The sequence below is a fragment of the Pomacea canaliculata genome, linkage group LG11 (genome assembly GCF_003073045.1).
Source record: "Pomacea canaliculata isolate SZHN2017 linkage group LG11, ASM307304v1, whole genome shotgun sequence".
NCBI classification, from domain to species: Eukaryota; Metazoa; Mollusca; class Gastropoda; order Architaenioglossa; family Ampullariidae; genus Pomacea; species Pomacea canaliculata.
The window spans coordinates 2396059-2416853 of record NC_037600.1 but is presented as its reverse complement, the minus strand read 5'-3'; the positions used below and the strand labels follow the sequence as shown (position 1 = coordinate 2416853).

At 38.5% G+C, this 20795-nt stretch overlaps 1 protein-coding gene and 1 long non-coding RNA gene across 2 annotated transcripts in view; one reads left to right on the top strand and one right to left on the bottom strand.

The window, feature by feature from the left end:
- Nucleotides 1-17022, top strand: part of LOC112575581 (nucleoporin NUP188 homolog) — a 29590-nt gene extending 12568 nt beyond the window's left edge. The window contains 24 exon segments of the mRNA XM_025257532.1: nucleotides 1603-1846; nucleotides 2726-2815; nucleotides 3195-3317; nucleotides 3935-4104; nucleotides 4816-4965; nucleotides 5193-5268; nucleotides 6432-6557; nucleotides 6796-6873; nucleotides 7062-7147; nucleotides 8806-8966; nucleotides 9163-9326; nucleotides 9729-9857; nucleotides 10044-10112; nucleotides 10491-10598; nucleotides 11588-11740; nucleotides 11963-12100; nucleotides 12261-12335; nucleotides 12763-12837; nucleotides 12839-12882; nucleotides 13158-13236; nucleotides 13635-13766; nucleotides 14039-14136; nucleotides 14594-14723; nucleotides 16000-17022. Coding sequence (XP_025113317.1) covers nucleotides 1603-1846; nucleotides 2726-2815; nucleotides 3195-3317; nucleotides 3935-4104; nucleotides 4816-4965; nucleotides 5193-5268; nucleotides 6432-6557; nucleotides 6796-6873; nucleotides 7062-7147; nucleotides 8806-8966; nucleotides 9163-9326; nucleotides 9729-9857; nucleotides 10044-10112; nucleotides 10491-10598; nucleotides 11588-11740; nucleotides 11963-12100; nucleotides 12261-12335; nucleotides 12763-12837; nucleotides 12839-12882; nucleotides 13158-13236; nucleotides 13635-13766; nucleotides 14039-14136; nucleotides 14594-14723; nucleotides 16000-16242 — 2941 coding nt within the window. The 3' untranslated portion in view covers nucleotides 16243-17022.
- On the bottom strand, nucleotides 16649-18873 carry LOC112575582. The gene is made up of 5 exons (XR_003101675.1): nucleotides 18639-18873; nucleotides 17978-18145; nucleotides 17486-17650; nucleotides 17193-17239; nucleotides 16649-16749 (listed from the first exon to the last, which is right to left on the bottom strand). It is a non-coding gene; the product is annotated as an uncharacterized LOC112575582 (long non-coding RNA).
- Nucleotides 18874-20795: the final 1922 nt, after the last annotated feature.

The window sequence follows — 20795 nt, the reverse complement described above, 5'->3', positions numbered from 1 at the left end:
CTCTGGGTACCACAATTCCAGCACTCCACTCCTGATTAGTCAGAAATGGCCAATAAACAGGGAGAACACAAAATCAACCAACTCAGATGGGTTCCAAAAGAGATATTTTTGGGCTTGTTGCCAATGTGTCCCTATGCCAACCTTTATGTCACTTACTATTTCCCTCTTGGAATCTAGGGTGAGTCCTCACCTTCCTGGAAGACCTGCTTCTTGATCTCAGTTGCCTCAGTGGCTGACGTTTCAGAGATTCATACCCTTTCCTCCAAACTGAGCTGAGAGCTCAGCTGCCCTCCATGCCAACCTAGGTTTCTATGCCAAGAGTAGACTACCCTTGCTGGGTTGTCAGGAAGTTACTCATCATCCACTTCTTGGAGGGCACTTCATGATTTAGACAGACTTCAGAATCCATTGAGAGCCTTGCAGGTTTACCTTAAAAAATCAGCCTCTCACTTGGGGGACTGCTCCCATCCATTCTCACCTTTGAGAGAAGGCTGATATTACAGTGTAGACAATCTTTGGATAAAATCAGTCATCAGGACACTGTACATGGACCTATCTCCCCATGCGGAATCACCCAAAGCTCAAACTGAAGCTACCAATCTGGGCTTTTTTAGAAATATAGTCCTCAAAGAGGTTATTTAGACTATAGGCCAGTGGTTCTCAAAGTATTTCTTTACTAAAGTAAAAAAATAGGTTGGACCACCAAGACCTACAGTCACTCTGTACCATGAATTTCAAATTTAAATTGCCACATTTGTTTTATTACAATTCAAAACTAAATGTACTTTTGTGACAGTAGTATAGTAAAAAGCTTACAGGAAATCACATACTTCACAAAGTATACATAAAAATTAAAACTAAGGAAGTGCACTGCGTTACTAAAGGTAACAGATGACGTGGTCAACTGACGTAATGCTCGCACTGTGACGTAAAGACTTATTTGGTAAGCCAGCATTTTATGTGAATGAGCAGTTGGGCATCAATAAAATTAAAACGTGTAAAATCAATACTGGACTAATCAGCATATCTGGCAATTTAAAAATTACTTTGCTGACATGATGACTGTCAGTCACGGATCACCTGACGTATGCGTGCAGCCCACAAGTGGTCCGCAGACCACACTTTGAGAATCACTGCTACAGGCTGGCAGTGCTACTCTACATTCACTAGTTTCTGCTTGAGTGACCTCACTCCCATTCTGTGGATGCAGTCAGTAATTTCTGGGCAGCTCAGCACATCCCACATAGCAGGAGTCACCTGACCAGCTCTGTGGCATCTTGACAGTACCTCATTTCAGGGTTGTCTCCCATTCTGCAGCCAGCTTAATTGGTTTTGTGTTCTCTCTGTTTATTGGTCATTCTGACCACTTGGGAGTAGATAGCTTGAATTGAGGTAGGTAGAGAGTGATCTCCATATAGTCGTCCTCTGGTGAGCACTCAAAAAAAAAATTTATAACAAAAAATGTTATTTGTCTAAATTTCTCAGTTTATGTTTTTCACACAGTAACAGTGACTAATTTGATTTTATTTAAGGTGTGAGCATGTCTCAGTAGAATCACTGGTGGCTTTCTCGCCTATGCAAGTATGTTTGCTTCCTTAAAAGTGTTACAGAGGGTAGCGGTATTGATCTGATTGAGCTTATCCAGCTGTCTCTCTCCTTGCTGAACCAACTCCTGCTCCTGCGACCTCCAGACCTACCTCTCTCACCTGTTGAGCAGGCTCTCTTCTGGCAGCCAGCTGGGCGTCAAAGCCAGCATGTGGTGGCAACAGTGGCCCAGTACATTTACCACAGACACAACCCTAAGCTACCGATAATGGCAACCCGCCTGCTCCGGCATCTTGCAGTGGTGAGTCTGGTGGATTAACAAACATATTTTATCTATTTCATGCCAAAAACTAAGGCTGTAAACTTGCTGTCTGCCCTATGTCTCCTTTCTGCAGCTGTAGCAAATTAGGGTGAGCATTAAAACAGCCATTTATGATGCTGTGTGTGTGTGTTTTGCATGAATTGCTTTTAACTGATTTTAAAAGACTGCTTAGTGTTAGTTTTTAGTTGTTTTCAAACTTGGGTGAAAATATTAAAATATTGTTTTATCTCATGGAGTTTGTGAAAATTTTTAAGCACAGCTTCACTAACCTGTGGTCTTTCAGTCATGGTTGCTTACTTCCAAATATCTTCTCATTTATTTACTCACTCTCTAGAGGTCTGAATGGGTTGAACACTGTAAAAGTTTTTACTTAGACATGTGTTGCTTGTAAATGTATCAAAAAACCCCACTTTTGAAGACAAGCAAGAAACTTTGAATCATAAAGGTTTTAACACAGATTGGTCCAAGTCACACAACCATTTAAAAACTGAATAATTTTTTTATATTTATTTAATTTTTGAAAAAATGTTTCTGTAAATGACATAAAATTTATGTTTGTTTAGTCTAATTATGAAAGATGGTGTTACAATGAATTAGACGAATATTCCTTATTTGATAATTGCACATATTTACTCTGTGAGTGCCTTCAAAGGCCCTTCCATTTTAAAAATAAATTCTAAAATTTTTGTTCATTGGCCACACCATTTTTATCTGTAACTAAATGTTAATATCTGAAATAAAAAAAATTTCATATGAAAATTTTTCAAATTTTTAAATGGTAGTTTGGCTTAAGGTGAAATTTGTACACACATACATTTTTCTGTCACCTTTTCAAATTATGATATATTTATATTACAGATGTCACCCATGTCGATTTTGGCATGCCTAGGCAATGATGCTGAGCCAATACGTGATATGTACCTGACCCGCTTGCAAGCAGTGTCTGAGGTATTTTGCTTAATACCCTAGGGTCATAACTGCTCTACTCTGACACAGAAGGATGTGCACGTATATATATATACCACCACACAAGTCAATTCATGACTCACATTTGTACACACATACACAAAAATTTAGTTATCTCTCTTCTGGGTGTACACACCTACATGTACCAGGACATACACTGGCTAAAAGCAAAATTATGTCAGGAAAATAAGTAAAGATAACTATAACTGCTGTGTTAATTTTGTTCGTTTTATTTTTTCAACAGTTGGTTTATTATTACTTTCTGACCAGCATCCATACTTAGAAGCATGTACATAAAGTTAGCATAAAGAGACTCCCACTATTTGCTTTTGATAGTTCCCTGTTTTTCAAATTTTTACAGGATTTACGACTGAAAGTAGCCATCCTTGAGTTGCTTTCTGTCTGTGTTGAGACACAGCCGGGCCTTATTGAAATATTTTTTGACGTCCAGGGTCAATCTACAGATTCAGGAGAAGGCAAGAAGGTTAGCTTCACTGTTAAAAGTGCATTGTATTAGTAAGATGTTGCTGGACATCTACATCTGTTCTCTTTATGCGATGCTTTTAAAATTATGTGTTTATTTGAATTTCCACCTTATATTCCTCTGCACTATTTAATCATACCCTCATTTTTAGAGTAGTTGTATATATATAATAATATAGTAGTTGTATATAATACATTATGTTGAATTTGTATAGCACTTTTTTCCCACCATTATAGGCAGTCTCAAAGCGTATACTAAACAGAAAAAGAAAAGCAAAACACACAAACATAATAAGAATGGAAAAAACAGTTGTAGGGTGACTATAGATGTGTTTTGGTGCCCTCTGAGGCGTAACGTTAGCTCCACTACTGTTATTCAGATGTTTCTTTTGTGGAACAATCCTAGGCACAACACGAATCTTGAAATGTTCAGGAGAATAGGAAAATCTCATCAGTAGTTGTATATATGGTTAATTGAAGTATTTTTTTGTAGAAAAGAAAATTTTTTTACAATATTCAGTGCATATGATCATTGTAGTTTTCACTTATTGAGGTTTTTTTTTTTTGTTTTTTTTTTTTTTTTTAAAAACCCTTTAGGCTTTTTTCATTTCTTGCCAGGATCTGAAGCTAGGACGAAGCAGTTGTTTGCAGACATTACTGACTTTGATGGAGGTCAACAAACAGAACACCTATATGTGCCATCCTGAACTTCTGTGTGCTTGCCTTGACCTTGTTCACTCTTTGTGGCATGGCAGGCGAGAGACTGCCATGGAGGTTTTACGAGCAAAGTAGGTCGTATGGTATGACCTTCCCTGAACTCAATCCTGAAATGCTGAAGTACTAATTTCAACACAGTCTGCGTGTTTGCTGCTTACTAGCAAAATTTAACAATTATTTTGAAAAATTTCTCCATGAAAATCATTGAATGTTTTGGAGAAAAAATTGCTGCATTAAAAAAAAAAACCAGTAAATTCTCTATACCTCGAAGTATATTTTTTAATCTGACACCATGATTTAGTTTTTTCCCCCTTGTTTTTACAATACAACTTTATTAATCCACAAGGGCAATTCCAGATAGTGCTCATACTAGCAATATACAGATACATTGACATGTTGAAATAATTTGTCTGACACACTATACACACACACATACACATACTTAAGCAATAGTAAGATACAGCTGGTGACCTCAGCTCACCTCAGGTTAATAGAAGATCATGGCTGGAGTTGATTAAGTAAATGGCACATGGAATGAGTAAGCTGTGGGGACAATCGGTCCTGCATATGGGCATTGCTTATCTACAGCCAGACCACGAGTGAAAAAAACATGCCAATACATGATCAGGAAATGGCTTGTTTTTAATCTGTAGGAGTGTCTGGTTATTGCACTGGCTAAGCTGCAATCCTTAGAGAAGACAAAGCTCTGACAGAAGCCCAGTACATCTTTGTGTTGTGGTCTAAACCATAAGCAAGTGTCTATCTTTTACTTGTGTGTGTAGGCAGTCATTTTGGGCCAGTGTCACAGCTCCTTTGAAGCGGGAGGTCACAGAGGTTCATGAAGAGTCGGACTTTCCATTGCGACTGACTGAAATGAGAATAGCAGCTTTTGCCTTCAGGATTCTGGCTCAAGAGATCTATACAGTGACTGGGTAAGCTATACTAGGGCACTTCTACTAACATCATGCAACCATTCCCCAAAAGAAATCAAGAAGACTTGAAAAAAAGACCACGTCACAGAATGTTTACATATGGTTGTTATTATAATGAAAGTTGCTTGTTAACACTTATTTATCTAAAGATCATGGATTAAGGAATAGGTGGTAATCTTTACTTTTAATTGACTTTAAGCAGTTCAAAAAACTTTTGACATTTTCAGCACCAGTCTAGATACTCAGTTGAAGAGCTGTTTAAAAGATCTGGGTAAGGATGACTGGTTCATCTACTGGTCCAAGGTAAGGAGGAACGTATTTCTGATTGCAAGGAACTAACACATTTATGATGTTCCATGTGTTTGCTGTCTCATTACTCACAAGTTTATAGCTTTGTTTTAATTTTGTGAAGAGTGATTCAGTATTGGGATCTTGTGTTTGTCTTCTGTCATGTGTTGGTTATGCAGGTGGGAACATGGATGTTTCTCTCTAATGCTGCTTAAACTGATAATTATTCTGTAACGGCTGTTGTTCCCCTGTACTCACAATACTCACAGTCACTGGGGACTAATGTTCCAGAAACCCAAATATAAATGTATATATATATATTTTCCACACACAAGAAACAAATTTCAAATCATAGATGCCTCCACTTGGAACCAGACACTGCAAAAAAAATCTGCACAACCTCATTTGGATGAGAGGCCACATTCTCTGCTTTCTTAAATGCTACATACCCTGTCACTGCCTCTAGAAGACAAGTGACTATAACTTCTTCCCCTGTCTTGCTATTCTTGATTAGCGAGTTCCTTCTAAGTGGCTCCTAGCCAGTTACTAAGGCCTAATACTCCAAAATAAAAAACTTCAGGGTAAAAATTCTCTAAACACTATCTTCCAGTGCCTATTGACACAATAAAGATAAATTACTATAATATATATATATAAAGAATAAAGCAAAAATTCAACTTATACCAAAAAAAATCCAAGATAGACAAAAATATGAATACCACTCCTGTTTAGGGAGATGCAGCCTCCACTCACCCACATGCCTTCTTTTTTGGAGTGGAGAGACATCAGTTGTGTGTAAAATTGGATCATTGTGTGTTGCTGTCTGAGTGGCAAGACTAAAATACAACACAAACATCCACCCACATGCTTAGTACCCTTGGGGGGGGGGGGGGGATTGTGGAGCATTGTAACAATCTTGTTCCTGCAACAAGCAAGAAATATTTGGTGTGGATGTAGACAATGTGAAAAAGATTTATTAATGAACAGGATGCAGTCACTTGAAGCATATGGATATGCTCATGTTCTGATTACACAGACTAAAATAGCTTTCTTCATAATTAACAAATCTAGAGCACTTGAGTATGAAACTTTGTTAAAAACAACAGCTGCAGGAAAGTTTGATACATCAGTAAAACTATTTAAGTAACACATTCACTGTTTACATTGTATCTAAACAGTTCATCAAGCAAAGTTTAATGGCAGAACAAAGTCAGGAAAAGCCTATCCACGGCATGTTAGAGAACCCAGTCATTCTGCTGTTGAAGGCTTGGCGCAGCTTCCTCATTGTTACCAGCAAATTTAAGGTTTGTAGCATGAAAAAGGACTAGCATTTTAAATTTTATTGGCAGAATTCATTTGTGCTTGATCTGGTTTGGGCACCAAGAAAGTACTGGAACCTTCTGCTGAGTTCCTTATTTGCTTTCATTAAAAAACTTACATGTTAAACTACTTTGAGATTTAAATAGAAATATGTAGCAGCTTTTAGCCCAGTAGTCCCAAGGTACCAAATTATTTTGCTAAGTTTTTCAAGTTTTATTCCAGTTACTGGATGAACTTCAGGTTACAGACATAAAGAAAGAACATATAATTCATCATTTGTTGGAGGGTCTACTTGCTCAGGTAATTCTCTCTCTCTTTTTTTACTTTTGTAAAAGGACAATGACATTAATTTTTGTCTTACCTAGTTTCTTTAGTCCATAGAGAACATTTTTCACAAGTTAAAAGTTTATCCCTCTCCACATCTAGCAGAAACTGTGCAGATTTCTAATAGCTGTTTATGTTGAGATGTTAATATCATTTGGTTGCAGTTTTCCGGTGAGCTGTCATCATTAAATATGAAGATTGCCACAATTTTGGCAGCCCTCTACTTCATGCTGCTCAGATCCTGGATAGGGTAAGTCAAACATTTCCAGGAAAGCTAGTGCAGGTTTCCAACTGCAACAGATATATAATATTGAGGATTTAGATAAGATAAGAAAGCACTTTATTTGTCCCAGAGGGCAGTTCGGGGGCAGGTCGATAAAAATAACATCACAAGACATTCACATAACACCAGACTTTCACATTTATGTTTTATTCATCAGCACTCAGCACCATTCAAAAGACACACAACCGAAGCAACAAAGCATAGCCTCAGTCTGTTGGTCCATGCAGCTATATAAAATTGGAGGCATAATGGAAGTTGGAAAATTTCTCTTGAAAGGACTTACCTGTCATCATGAAGGATTGCAGAAACTTTCAGAACAGTCTGCCTGTTATATAAGGTCTAAGATGCACAGTTACTTTGAAGCAGGTGGATACCACATGATGTAAGCTGCTGGTCCTTCACCAATAAAATGTTGTAGTAATAATCGAGGACAGCACACTGTTTATGTGCTATGTACAAAAGAGCTGAAGAAATTGCTGGGAGACAGAGAAAGACCTCAGCTTCTGGCAAAGGAAGAGGCGTTGTCGATCTTTCCTCATGACAGTTTGAGTGTTGACATCCCAGCAAAGTTGCCTATCGAAGATGGTGTCCAGGTATTTAAAAGCAGGAAAAATCTCCATCACATTATCATGGTCGACACTTAAGGGACTTGGTGGAGAATTCTGATGGAAATCAAAGACCATGGGTCTTACACATTAAGTCCTAAGAAATTATCATCGCACCAGGCAATAAATTCATTTAAAGCTACACCATGGGTATCTGGCCTGATAAGGAGAGAGAGCAGTGCAATGTCATCAGAGAATTTAACAAGATAGTGACCCTTTTGGTTACTACAACAACTGTTAGTATACAGAGTAAACAAAAGTGGGGATAAAACAGCCTTGAGGTGAAGCAGTGCACGTTGTAGTTGAGTTGGATAAAAGTGCCATTGACATGTACTCATTGCTGCCTGTCAACCTAAAAGTGAATGATCCATGACACTAGCTGATGTTCAAATGAAAATTTGTCGAGGATTATAGAAGAAATAATTACTTGTGGTCTTTCATGAATTATGGAATATGCAATTACCTGTGCTCATTAATTTGTCAGCTGTATCCAAATTCATGGCACATTTCTGGTGCTGTATTTGTTTTTCAACTTTTAAAGTTGTAATTTATGTTAATGACAGAGAAATTACATCTGAAATCTGTTTAAAGCATAAAGTAACGACAGCATGATTAGAAAGATTCACAGCATTGCCAGATAAGTTTAGTCACAAGCTACTCCATCTGTAGTCACATTACAGCTTGATAATCACAAAATATAATAATAATCAGTGAGCTTGTATAACTTAGCTTCCTGGCTAGGCTTACTGTGCTTAACAAACACAAAAGATATAAAAAGAACATGGAAGATAAATAAAGTCACAGTTCCACACAGTAGTGATGAAAACAGAAAGCACTTGCCCATACAATATCATAATGTTGATAATGGCCTCATGCTTACTGATTGTTCTTTCTTTTATTCATCCACTAGTTTGTTTGTTTGTTCTGTTTGTTGGACTGTATTGGTGTATTCCATAACAAACCAGTGCCCGAAAACTAGAATACATAATGAAGCACCACAATATTGCTTTTTGTCTAAAGAAGCATTTCCAAACCAGTGGCCATCTTGGTGTCTCTTCGTGGTGCAGCTGAACTCACAAACTCCGTCAGTGAAACGCTGATTCCCTCAGTACAAATCGGGCTCATAGGGGCCCTGAATCTCTTACTGCAAAGGGCCAGAGGGGAGTTATCTTCTTCCGCCAGTGAGTACCAGGACAAGTGAAAAGTAGTGTACAGAATTTTACATGGAACATATAGGATAATGATGCAGGGTGGTTTACCTTGCAGAAACCATGACATCTCTGGATGCTTATGAAAAAAAAAAAGCTAAAACATGTAATATAATTATGCTTGCAAGGATGAAGAATCATTGCTTTATGGCCATTTGTTTTTATGCAGAGATACCACCACCAACAGTGGCCACTCTTTTGCCAGTGGTTTGTCCTATGCTGCCACATAGCACACGACAGTTGCCATCCCCTGCTGAGCTTGCAAAGACTAGACATGATGAAGAGACGACTGGCAAGGGCAGGTCTGATAACCTGGCAGAGTCAAAGCTGATGGTAGGAGTTTCCAAGTGTTAGTTTAGTTTGATTTTGACAGACATGAAGGTTTTACAACAGGACCAGTTAAATAGTGGATCTTATAAAATGACATAGAGATAGTGTTAGTTAAATAAACATAATTAAATCAGAATGCAGGCAGCAAGGATAGATTATAACCAACCAGCTTTTTATATTCCTTCTACCTTATGCCGTTATCATTTTATGGAATATATTGACACTATTGTACAAACTTCACATAATTTTCACAAAAGACAGTAACATTTTATAAAAGTTATGTATTTTGTTTTTAAGATGACACCTCCCCCCCATCCAGAAGTAAAACTGCTTTTTTATGAGCAATTGTTTCAAATTCTTTGATTTTGTATGCTTTAAATGTGGGTTTGTATTTGTAACATCCAGCTACAGGTAACCTTGTGCAGCCTTTTAACAGAGATAATTGAGGCTACAGACCCCCAGCTGTGGCTACCATCTCTTCAGAAACACTGTGTGCTGGCAGCTTTGCTTGTTTCTTTGGAAGACTACATGAAGGTCAGAGACAGACTAGTGAGAGACATAATCGTGTACTGATGGGGAAAGGAAGAGTGATTTTCTTTGCAGTAAATTTTTTTCTTTTTTAATATTACTACTGTTGTCTTGCTGGTTCTAGTGTGCTTGGGAATTTGAATTTGCAGGCATCTGTGTGACTTGGTGACTAAAACCATAACTGTTTTGCAGGCTAAACAGAGCATGCCCTACATCCACTCAGGTTTACTGCTATTGACAGCAATTGCAGAAAAAGAAAAGGTCAGTGATAGTGGTTGATGTGTCTAAATCTAACTTTATGATAGCATTAAGCAACCTATAGCATCTTTTTCTTTTTAGGTCAAAGGAGTATGTTGCAGTAATCCCTCCCTTGGGTCACATACCTGACTAAGATCAGTCTTTAAAAGAAAAAGGGGGGAGATCTGGTATCATCATATGGTCTTAACAAACATGATCTTACAGTGCCTAGCATTTGGAGATATTTAATAATCTTCATTAGCATGAATAGATGCGCACTTTTACTTTGAAATGTAGAACACTGACATGTTTTTTGGGGGAAGATCTTTAAGTCATTGTCTAGACCTCTAGCTGGTCTGAATTTAATGGTGGAAAGTCTTGTGCATGTTTATGTCACTGCAGGGTGCTGCAGTGCTAACAATGAGTGATTTCACAGCCCACACTTGCCTGGCAGTTGGCAGTCTGTACAGCAAAGAGGAAATGTTTGCTACACATGTCCTGTCATCCAAGGTAAGTGGTGTTAATATTGTACGTAACATATAGGACCTTTAATCCAATTCTAGTAGCTTCTACATTATAAATACCTGGGGCCAACTATGACCACGCTGGGCTGGAGTATCAGTATATCGATCGGTATGATGTTGCAAACACTGATATTCAGTTAGGCTGGATCAGGGTTAGGGTTAGGATGAGCACACAGATTTAGTGTTTTAACTGTTCATAAACTTTTCCTGTTTTGGGCAATAGCAGTTTTTTTCTTAAAATGAAATAGTATGATGACATTGACCTAATAAACTGGTTATCATTGTCATTTTTAACGTGAAGACACGGATTCAGAACAGTGATTTGCTTAATTGGAAGTGTTATCTGAATGTAATTTTTTTGGTCACAACCTGTTGATTAGCTAAGCACAGCTAGCAATAAGTCGATAACAGACATGCAATAAAGAGAAGATGACTAAACTGTATATGGACAGCCTTTTGCACATAAACGTCAGTTTAAGAGTTATTAATACAGATGGTTTATGTTAATGTTTATTTATGAAATCCTTATGAGTGTGTTCACTCCTTCATCTGTTCTTTCATAGTCAAATGGTCTCTTTTTTCATCTGAATGTATAGGTTTCTTGGTCTAATGTTTATCTCAGAGCAGCAATAATAAAAAAAACAAACCTCACATCTTGTACATCTTGCTACCTTTGGTTTAGTTCTATCAAAAGTTTATGCTTTTCTTTATCGCATTTTTTTTAGTAATTTATTAATCACCTGGTTATGATAAAATGAATATTTGGCTAAGCTCTGTCAATGCCTATCAGCAAGTTATTCATGTGCTGGGGTGTATATGTGTTTGTGTGACCGGATAATCTATGTGGCTCAGTTAGGAATCAGTTTACATTTCATTCAGTTTGATTAATTAACCCTTTCAAGCCTGCTTGACATCATGTTCTGGTTGTTACCTGTTACTGGTGATGTTTACATGCTATTATTTTGCTAACTTCAGGCTTCTGCAGGAACATCCGGAAGCAGCATAAGCTGGTATGGTCTCTACTGCATGTCAGTCAATCTGTACACACTGCTCCTACACAAGCTTGGCTTTTCCTTCCTGGATGATGCTCTTAATTTCCTTGGAGCACACCAGGACAGAATGCAGCAGGTTAGTCTAGATATTGGACTAATCAGAAGACAAAAGCTCTTCATGACTCATCTTGTGACCCAAAAACTCTTCTTGTCAAATTATTGAAAAAAAAATGGACTCTATGAGTTCTTGATCAGTCTATTAAAAAAATAGGTCTCTCAGAAAAGGAATGAAAACTGCAATGTCTGTTAGTGCAGTTCCTACTAATTAAACATTTATGTTTTTCTTTCTTTTTTGCAGTCTCTAGACCTGGCTCAGCAGACCCTGCTGGAACCAGCAATGATAGAAGCTGAATGCACATGCCTGTTCCTTCACCAAATGGCACTGTATCGACGACAGTGGCGACTCCATCTTCCCCAAGTTATGGCAAAGCTGCTGGTAAAATGCACTGTCATACCTGGCGTGATATTCTGTCAATTTTTTATCATAAGCATTTCATGTTCATTAAACATTTTTAACTTGGATGAATATTTTTTTTTCGTTTTTGAGTGAAGGTTAAAGGAAAGTTACTGTTAAGAAGTTTTTATTTATTCATCAGATGTCGCTGCTGAACATGCTTCAGACCTTTATCTCACTCCTCATCCGACCTCGTTATCTGCAACATCTACTAGAGGTAAGTGATGTTTCACATGTATGCTCTATAACTGCCACCTAACCTCCTGGTTCTGGCATCAATATGTTTTTCCCTCAAATGATGTCACTACCTCTGATTGCGAGGCTTGATGGTCCAAGAGTGTGGTGAAGGAAGCTATTTACATTGCAACTACAAAACCTTTCCTCAATAAGAGACCAAGAGTGACACTAACTGCCAGCAATCTTCAACAGTCTTGTTCAGCCACATGCCCTTCATTCATCTCAGGGTGGTGTGAATTGAACACTTCGGTCACTTCACAGCTTGTGGATGCTAAAGAAGGCATCTCGTATGCCAAATGCTCCTGTGCACGCTAATTTTTCCTTGAGTGTAAATCTTTCCTTCCACCATGTCCGTACTAAGTGGCTTGTCCATTTTGTTCATTTAGAGAAGCTATTTTCATCCACAGCATGGGAAAGATGGGGACAAAGGAAGATACCCTCTTCAGTCATCACCTTTGCTTCATCATCAGACGTCAACAGAAGGATATAGAACAACCGAGTGCACAGCTTCTACAAACTGAAAACAGGTTTCTACATCATTCTGCATATCCTGGTTAAGATCTTAATAACATGACTTAAATCTGTGTAAAGTAGGTTATGTGTGAATTGACTGACATGTCCGCGAACTGATTGGAATGTTAGAACAGAGTGCTAAAATGTCTCTCCTTATAAAAGTACTGATTGATGTGATGGCAGTCAACTGTGTGAATTGACAATGCAGCTAAAATGAGTTAGAGAGTTTGTGTTGGCATGTTCGATGTGTTTCCACCTCACTGTCAGGGAAGTTGGCAATGTGTTCCAGCATGATGAAGATTCTGGGCAAGAGCTTTGCAGTATTAAGGCATTTTACTCCTGATTTGTGTTTGGCACTTCTCGATCAGGTATGAATTGCTGCAAACATTGATTATTAGCAACTTCAAAAAAAAATATTTTGGTATGTCAGAGTTTCATACAATGTTTAGCAACTAATAAGAGAAAGTTTTTTGTTGGGTCTTGCGATAAAATCACCCTTTTCTTGATAATTTCCCTTTATTGTGAACGATTTTGAAGCTTTCAGTGTGTTCATTGATTCTCTCAAATTTGCATTGGTGAATCTAAGTACGATTTTATTTTTGTTGACCTTTTTTTTCTTCACCGAGAACTGAAGCAGTTCTTTTTATTCCGGTTATAACAAGGCTTCCGTATTTCAGAGCCTCTCAAAATGACTGATTCTTTGTTGTAAGCCTGAAGATCTTGAAGAGGCTTTAATACTTAACTTCTTTAAAATCTTGTTTTTCAGAGCATGGACATGTGTGAATTTGAGCCACTGGTAGACTTGGGGTTCAGTACTCCATCAGTTGACCACCAGTCACCACTGACATTTGGGTCCTTGATTTCCTGTGTCTCCGCTTGTCTCCGGCAACTCAGTAAGGTAGGTATCATGATGTCAAAATCACGAAATATTTTTTTTTTCCTCATAATGTTCATCTGATAACTATCATTTTAACAGTTTCTGGTGACAAATAATGGAGAATTTTTCATTGCAGGTCCCCTCATTGTTCCGATTTGTCAATGTCATATTACTATTTTCATTTAGCAGCCTTTCTTTTTGATTCACTGTGTAAAATATTGTTGACATGAAAGAGACTTGCACCAGAGTTGTAAGGTTATAGACAGAAAGCCTTTTCTCACTTTGTATTACAGGTTGATGCTAAGCTGCATTCACCTCACAAAGTGCTGTCCCCTCATCGTCGCTTGAGTAGAACTGTGTCCGTGTCGGAGACTCAGACACAGACATCCAGGTAAGAACAAGAGCAGAATGAAATTCATAAGGAGAAGAATTGTCAGAGTACATGTCCAATGATCAATTATTTTTAGTTTTGGTTGAATGCCATTCTTAATTAACTGTGCGCTGAAGCATTAAACCTTCAAAGTGCCTTTAAGGTGAGAGGTTTTGGGGTGCAATGATCAAATTTGATATTATATGCTTTATTATTAAAACTTTGATACATATTTATAACACTACCTAACCCTAACCCTAACGAGGTTCATATGTAATTTTTCTGAAAAATTAGACTTTTGATGCTAAATAAATTCATTTTTCACTCCAACCCTCACAGATTTTTTTGTGTTAAAAGAAATAAAAACAGAACATTATTGTTGGGGTTTTTTGTGTGCAAAAGGGGTCGGTTTATTTTTTCACCCTTCTTCATAAGGGTAGTTGTGATCACCATTATATACCTGGCAATTTAATGGCAGGAGCCTGTTACTGTTTATTATGGAGAACTGCCTGACCCTGACCTTGTCTCAAGCCTGCCGCAACCTGCGGGAACCAGCCTTGCCACAGAGAGAGAAGCAGTTTCTCAAGAGAGAGCTGAGTACAGAACTGGTGAGTCTTACAACAGCCATTATACTGTATAGCTGTCAGGTGCTGTTCAGTGACAGACCAGTGGATCTTGAAATGGCTGTTACTCTGTACAGCTGCCAGAAGATGCTGTTGAATTACAGACCAGTTGCAAAAAAATTAAAATCTCATAAAATGCTGCTGGCATGACTGATCATATTTTTGTAAAATTTTGCTGAAGGATTTAAAGTGTGATCAATAGCCTGTTATTGTAAACCAGCAACTTAGATTAAAACTTATTTCTTAATGTTCAATTTGTTTTTAACCCTGTCGCTGCTGGGCTTTCCCACAGCAGGTGTTTCCCAGTGCTGGGCTTTCTTCTAGAGCAAGTAACTACAAATGCTAAGCTTTCCGGCTGCAATGTGAGATTTGAGAGTTGACTCACTCAAGCCTTTAACCTATTTCATTGATTTCAAAATTACTTTCTGTTCATGAAAATCGAACCCAGTGAGCACAAGTAGTAAGTATTTGCAAATAGTAAAAGAAGAAATTTGTTTGAAATTGAGACCTTTTAAGAGTTACAGTTGTTTTTTTAAAGTTGACTGCTGTCAGGCATGCTGGCATTGGTAGTTGGCAGCCTGTGTACTCAAACTTGGAGACACATATGCATGCTCTATGCTGTTTACATTGATGATAGAAAGAGGCAAAAGTAATTACATTTGTATCAGTAAACGTTTATTTATATTGAAAAAAATAAACATATCTTAACTCACACACAGTCCCCCTGCCAAGCACACAGAAGTTTCACTGTCCAAAAGTGATCCACAAAGTAAATGACTATATTGTTGCACAGATTTATACCTTGAGTGAATCATGTAGTTACTGCATGTCAAAGTCCACTAAGTCACAAAGCCCTCTGCTCATGTCTTTGTTAGTCGAGGAGATCTGTGCCACATATGCCTAAAAATATCTGCTACAAACTGTGCATCAACACACATAAAAAACACAATTCGTACTTGCAGCTTTTGTTTGATGTCCCTCACAAACAAGCAGAAAGTACTGATATTCAAAGCAAGTGTACGGGTCAATGCTTGTCAACAGCAGCTGACTACCCTCAAGTCAACATGTAGACTCCAGGACTGGCCCAGAAAGTCATACTATGGCAGTGAAAGGACTAAACAATTTATACAGCGTAATGAATTTGTTTGTTTCTCTCTGCCTAAAGCTATTAAAGTCATTTATTATTAAGACATCCCCTGCCCTCTTCCCAACCCTATCACCTAGTTTGAATAACCATTGACACCCAAATTATTCCTTGCAGAATTCCTTCCTGGTCAGCCTTGCACGTCATCTGCGACGAGGAACTCCTGGCTCACCGGGTGACAAGTCTGTTTTTAACAGCCCTCATGCGGGCAGCGTCAGCACACTAAACACTTCATCAGCAACCAATGTTTCTGCTCAGCAGTCTTTGAGCCGGTCCCAGTCTCAGACCTGCTTCTCCTCTAGCAACGACCAGCAGTTCTTCCGACTGGTACAAGAGTTTGTTAAAAAGGTGTTGAGGTGAGAGCGCAACTACAGGGGAAGGCAGAAAGAACATCATGGTGCCCATCCATCCAAAGAGAATACTGCTGATATGCAATAATTCTTTTTTCTTATGTTGAAAATACAGCGGCAGTCTCTGTCTTATCAAAATACTTAAGGACATTTTTAATTAAAGAAAAGGTGTATGGAAAATAAGTTTATGAAAGGGCAAATTCACACCGAGGAAAACATTCAGGTGAAAGTGTCCCACTCCTCTTGACACTTGTTTCCAAGGAGATGAAGGGAAAGTTTTTGTCATTTTTGGTATGATGTGATCTTTACTTTAAAGTATCATGAAGAGGAAACCAGAAAAAGATTAAAAAAGGAAAGGATTAAAGGGCATCTTTGAGTTAGACTAAATGGGAAATACAAATGTACAAGAACATGTATCTTTGGTGAATAAGTTTTTATTTTTCATTGACTTTCATTTTTGACCTCTTCAACTAAAGCCAAGGTTACGAAGGTGAACAATTGCTACCACAGTCAAAACCTGCAATTGTAAAAAAGTGCAGACATGAGAAAAGTGGTGTTTTGTGCGTGTTCCCATGAGAAAGAGAGAAGCATACTTGGTTGCATTGATGCTATGTTTATGTAAGGGGTTATGTCTGGAATAGGAACAATTTAAGATTTAGCCTTAGCTTATGAAACAATTGGGAATTGCTGTATGCAAAATTGAGATTGTCATGGATTTGAATGCACATCATCGTATTTGATTTGATTCTTGCATCATCAGGAAAAATAAAGAAAAAATGTACTCCTTCAAGTGTATTAAGAATTGTTTTTACGAATATACGTACCTTATTCAGAATGTATTTTCGTATGGATTGATATAATTAGGCCTTCTGTTTTGTTTTGTCTCCGAGGAGTATAACAGTTTACTAAACTGAAGGAATCTTTCTCTCACTAAAAAATTAAAATTTGTTTTTTTGTTACCTCAGAGAAGTATTGTATGAACTCCTGCTTGGAAACAGACCCATCATCTGTTGAAAGTGAGAAGTAGTACTGTAAATCTACAGTAATGTTGCCTGTGTTAAAAGGTTGACATTCTTTGTTCACATTTCATTGTGAAATAACTCTACCAAAGAAAAACAGGTTAACCTTTACACCATGTAACTGCCGACATTCGAACATGAACCAACTGACCGAGCATTGATTTCCAATCTATTTGTGTTCCCATTTAGAGGGGATGGGGAAAAAACAGCTCTTGGTAGTACGCGATAACCTACTGTTCAGGTCGATGCGGTTGTACAAGTTCAGCAGGTCCGCCATGTTGATGTGACCGCTCTTGTCGGCGTCGAACTCAATGAAGAGACCGTGAGCCAGCAAAGCTAACGAGGGTTCCTGCATGTCAAAGTTCTCCTCGAACTCGCTCCTTTCAATTGTTCCATTTCCTAGATAGAGCACAGCGAAGTAATCAGCATGGGGTTGTTTTTTAGGTGCTCGTATTCATAAATACTGATACTTTGTGTGTGATTTGACAGAAAAGATTAATCCTTGTATACTATACTAAATACAGTAAACATTGACTTTTGGATTTTTTAAGTGAAGAAAATATCAAATATTTTGAGTTGCATTAATTTTGAATTCGCGATCTGAAATGGAAGCCATACATAGATACTGATTGTACAATGGCGCATGTATGTGCGTGTGTTCATGTTAGAGTTTAAAATTGTTAAAAAAAAAAAAAAGTGCGAGCTTCCGGGTTTGGGATAACGCACTGTCTAGGTCATAATGATAGAGAAAAAGAACGAGGTCGTTGTCATCGAAACGGTTGTCGTTGGTGTAGTCGAAGGCGGGCCACAGGTTGCCGGCCTCAGCCTGTACGTGGCTTCAGGAAGGCTGTGACAGGGTCAGTAACCGGAGCGCCGTCTGCTTCGTGTCTGAAACTGGATTCCAGAGAAAGACGCGAGAGTCAAACATAAATGGCAGTAACTGTGCTCTGGGGGACCGACTGAGAGTCGCGGCAAAATTTAATTTTATTGGCAGAGATGAAAACTTGTCACTGTCCATTATATGTGTAATAAAAGTGAGTAACGGGGCAAATGTTGTGGCAAGGTGTGGGTGGTTGGGATGCGCATAGTGGTAGGCCTTCGGCATCTTTCCTTTTTTAGATATTCAACCGAGCGATAACTTAGCGGATTGGACACTTGCATGGGGACCGACTGTTGGAGTTCGATTAGCTGCTTTGGAAAACATTAAGCAGCAGGGAAAGGACCCGCGAAATCATTTTGTCTGGTCTTGTCACACATGCATTTATGCCAAAATTATTCTTTCATTTTCTGTTCATGGCAGTATATATAGACGTAAACTCATTTACTGTCACAGTGAGAAAACATCTCAGAAGTCGAGAGGTAATACTGTAAATGGTTTGATGCTCACCAGAAGACAGCAAGGAGCATAAAAGGCAACCCCCTTGATTGTCATTGTGAAGAATGGCCGTGTAACGTTGTAAGACTGTTGGAGATTGTGCAAGTCGTCCTTCTAAAACACGATTATCTACAGTTAGCCTTATTTTTTAACAGTCTTGTTACGAAATGAAGCACCTACTTCCACAGCGTCAGGTGAGTTTTTACCTGAAGGAAACGTGGGAAGGTCGCAAAGCCACAGGTGCACCCATGCTGGTCGCACACTTTCTGGAACAAGCGTCGTCTGATTGGAGCGAACAAAGCGGTGCCGGCAACGTAACAAAACCGCAAAAGATGAATGAGAGAGCCGTGACGAGCTTCCTTTTTTGTTGACCGCTGCAAAACAGTTTAATTTATGGTCCGTATGTAGGTCATACGCCCAAAAATCTATCAGCCCACTGCCTTGGCCTTGAGTTGTCTGTCCTGAAGAGTTCATGAGGTGGTTTTACTGTGGTTTTTTCTGGAAAAAAAAGTTAGCCAAACCACCCCGTGGCACTCACACCAATGAAGCATACAGCAAAACATGCTTTTCGACGTCATTACATGTGTTCGATGTTTTTTAGGAATCAACGGTTTTCCAGACGAACTTTTCTTCTTCTAAATTTCGAAACAATGGTGCGTGACGCTAACTAAATGGCCAGAGCCTTTTTTTTCAAATAGATATATAGAATCGCGTTTTTCTAGACAGTCATTGCCGCAGCTGTCAAGAACTTTTGTATAAGTTAATCAGTCCCGCCGACAAAAATAGTTTCGTCACCCTCGTTTTTTTTTAAAAGTGTTTTGTAAAGGAATATAGATAGACTGGAAAAAATGGTCCTTGTTTTAAAGTTTAACGCAGCTATTAAATTTTCATTCAGTCTTATGATCACTGGCAATCAAACGAACAAACAACCTAGACACAAACAACCAACAACAAACACAAAACAAAACCAAACCAACACTATCTTAAATGACTTTTTTTACTTTAAATTCTACTTTTGAAAAGAGCCGTTCGCAAGGCTTAGAAAGTAAATACTTTTTTCATACTTTTGTCACCATCGCACGGTAGGAAGGCAGGGCTGTTTGAAAATTGGGCAAAAATTGGTTGCGCATATAGAAACAAAGATAATTTATCACAGTTTTTTGTAATTAATAAAACCACCTGTGTTAAACTTGGAGTTTAGCAGTCCTCAGTTATCCTAGCGGAGAGGTCACATTCGTCCAGGATTTCGTTTGATGTACAAGGTATGTGACTGAGTTTCAGTTGACAGGTAAAAGCATGGACAGTGAACAGCAGGTTTTGAACCGGTGTTGTGGTCCCGGCCGATTGCTGAGTGGAGTAAAGTGTTTTAAAACGTGTTTGGTCCAAGATCGCTGGTGACATGTCGCCAAAGCCTTAAAGCAGGTTTGGGGTTTGGATTCTATCGCCAAGGCACTAAAACAGTTTTGCATTTCATTTTTGGTGTTTTGCCATGCCAGCAACTAAGGCTTATCATGGCAAGGAAACAAGTGCTGTGAGCCCAAAGATTACCGTTTTTAAACAAAGGTGTTACTAGTAAACTTTTTGTTGCGACATCACTGTCGATGAGCCGTTTTTAGTGGAAGCGGTCAACAACAGTTTTATATTTTTTTTTTCCGATTTGGGGCATGCAGCCCCATGACGCGAATTCGCCTCTTTCCCTGCTGTTTTTCTTTGAATAAAATTTATGCCCGACTATTGATTTTTAGATAACGATGATCCACTCCAACCTCTTTTGAACGTATTCGTATTCGCTTTTTTTAATCCCCTGATTTTTATTTTTCTTTCTAGGATTTGAACCGGGTGTCTGGTCGGCATATTTTGACAAATGCTGTGGATGCAAGGGCGTTTTGGCATCGAAAACCGCTCTTTGATTTGTAACGGGTTCTGGCTGATGTTGCTTAGAATAAACGTGTTTGGGATTTTTTGCGTGCATGGGCGGGCTGGAAAAATGATGGAGGGACCTTTGTGGATGTGCCCCGGCGAGCTTGGATGATGGCTAATACCAAGAGAGCACCAATAATTTTCTGGCTCCTAGTCTAGTTTGCAGAACCTCCAGCTGGGCCAAAAACGATTCTGGCGGCCAGCCAGGACCATTCAGCAGTATCAGAAGAGGACCGAGTAGAAAAATCA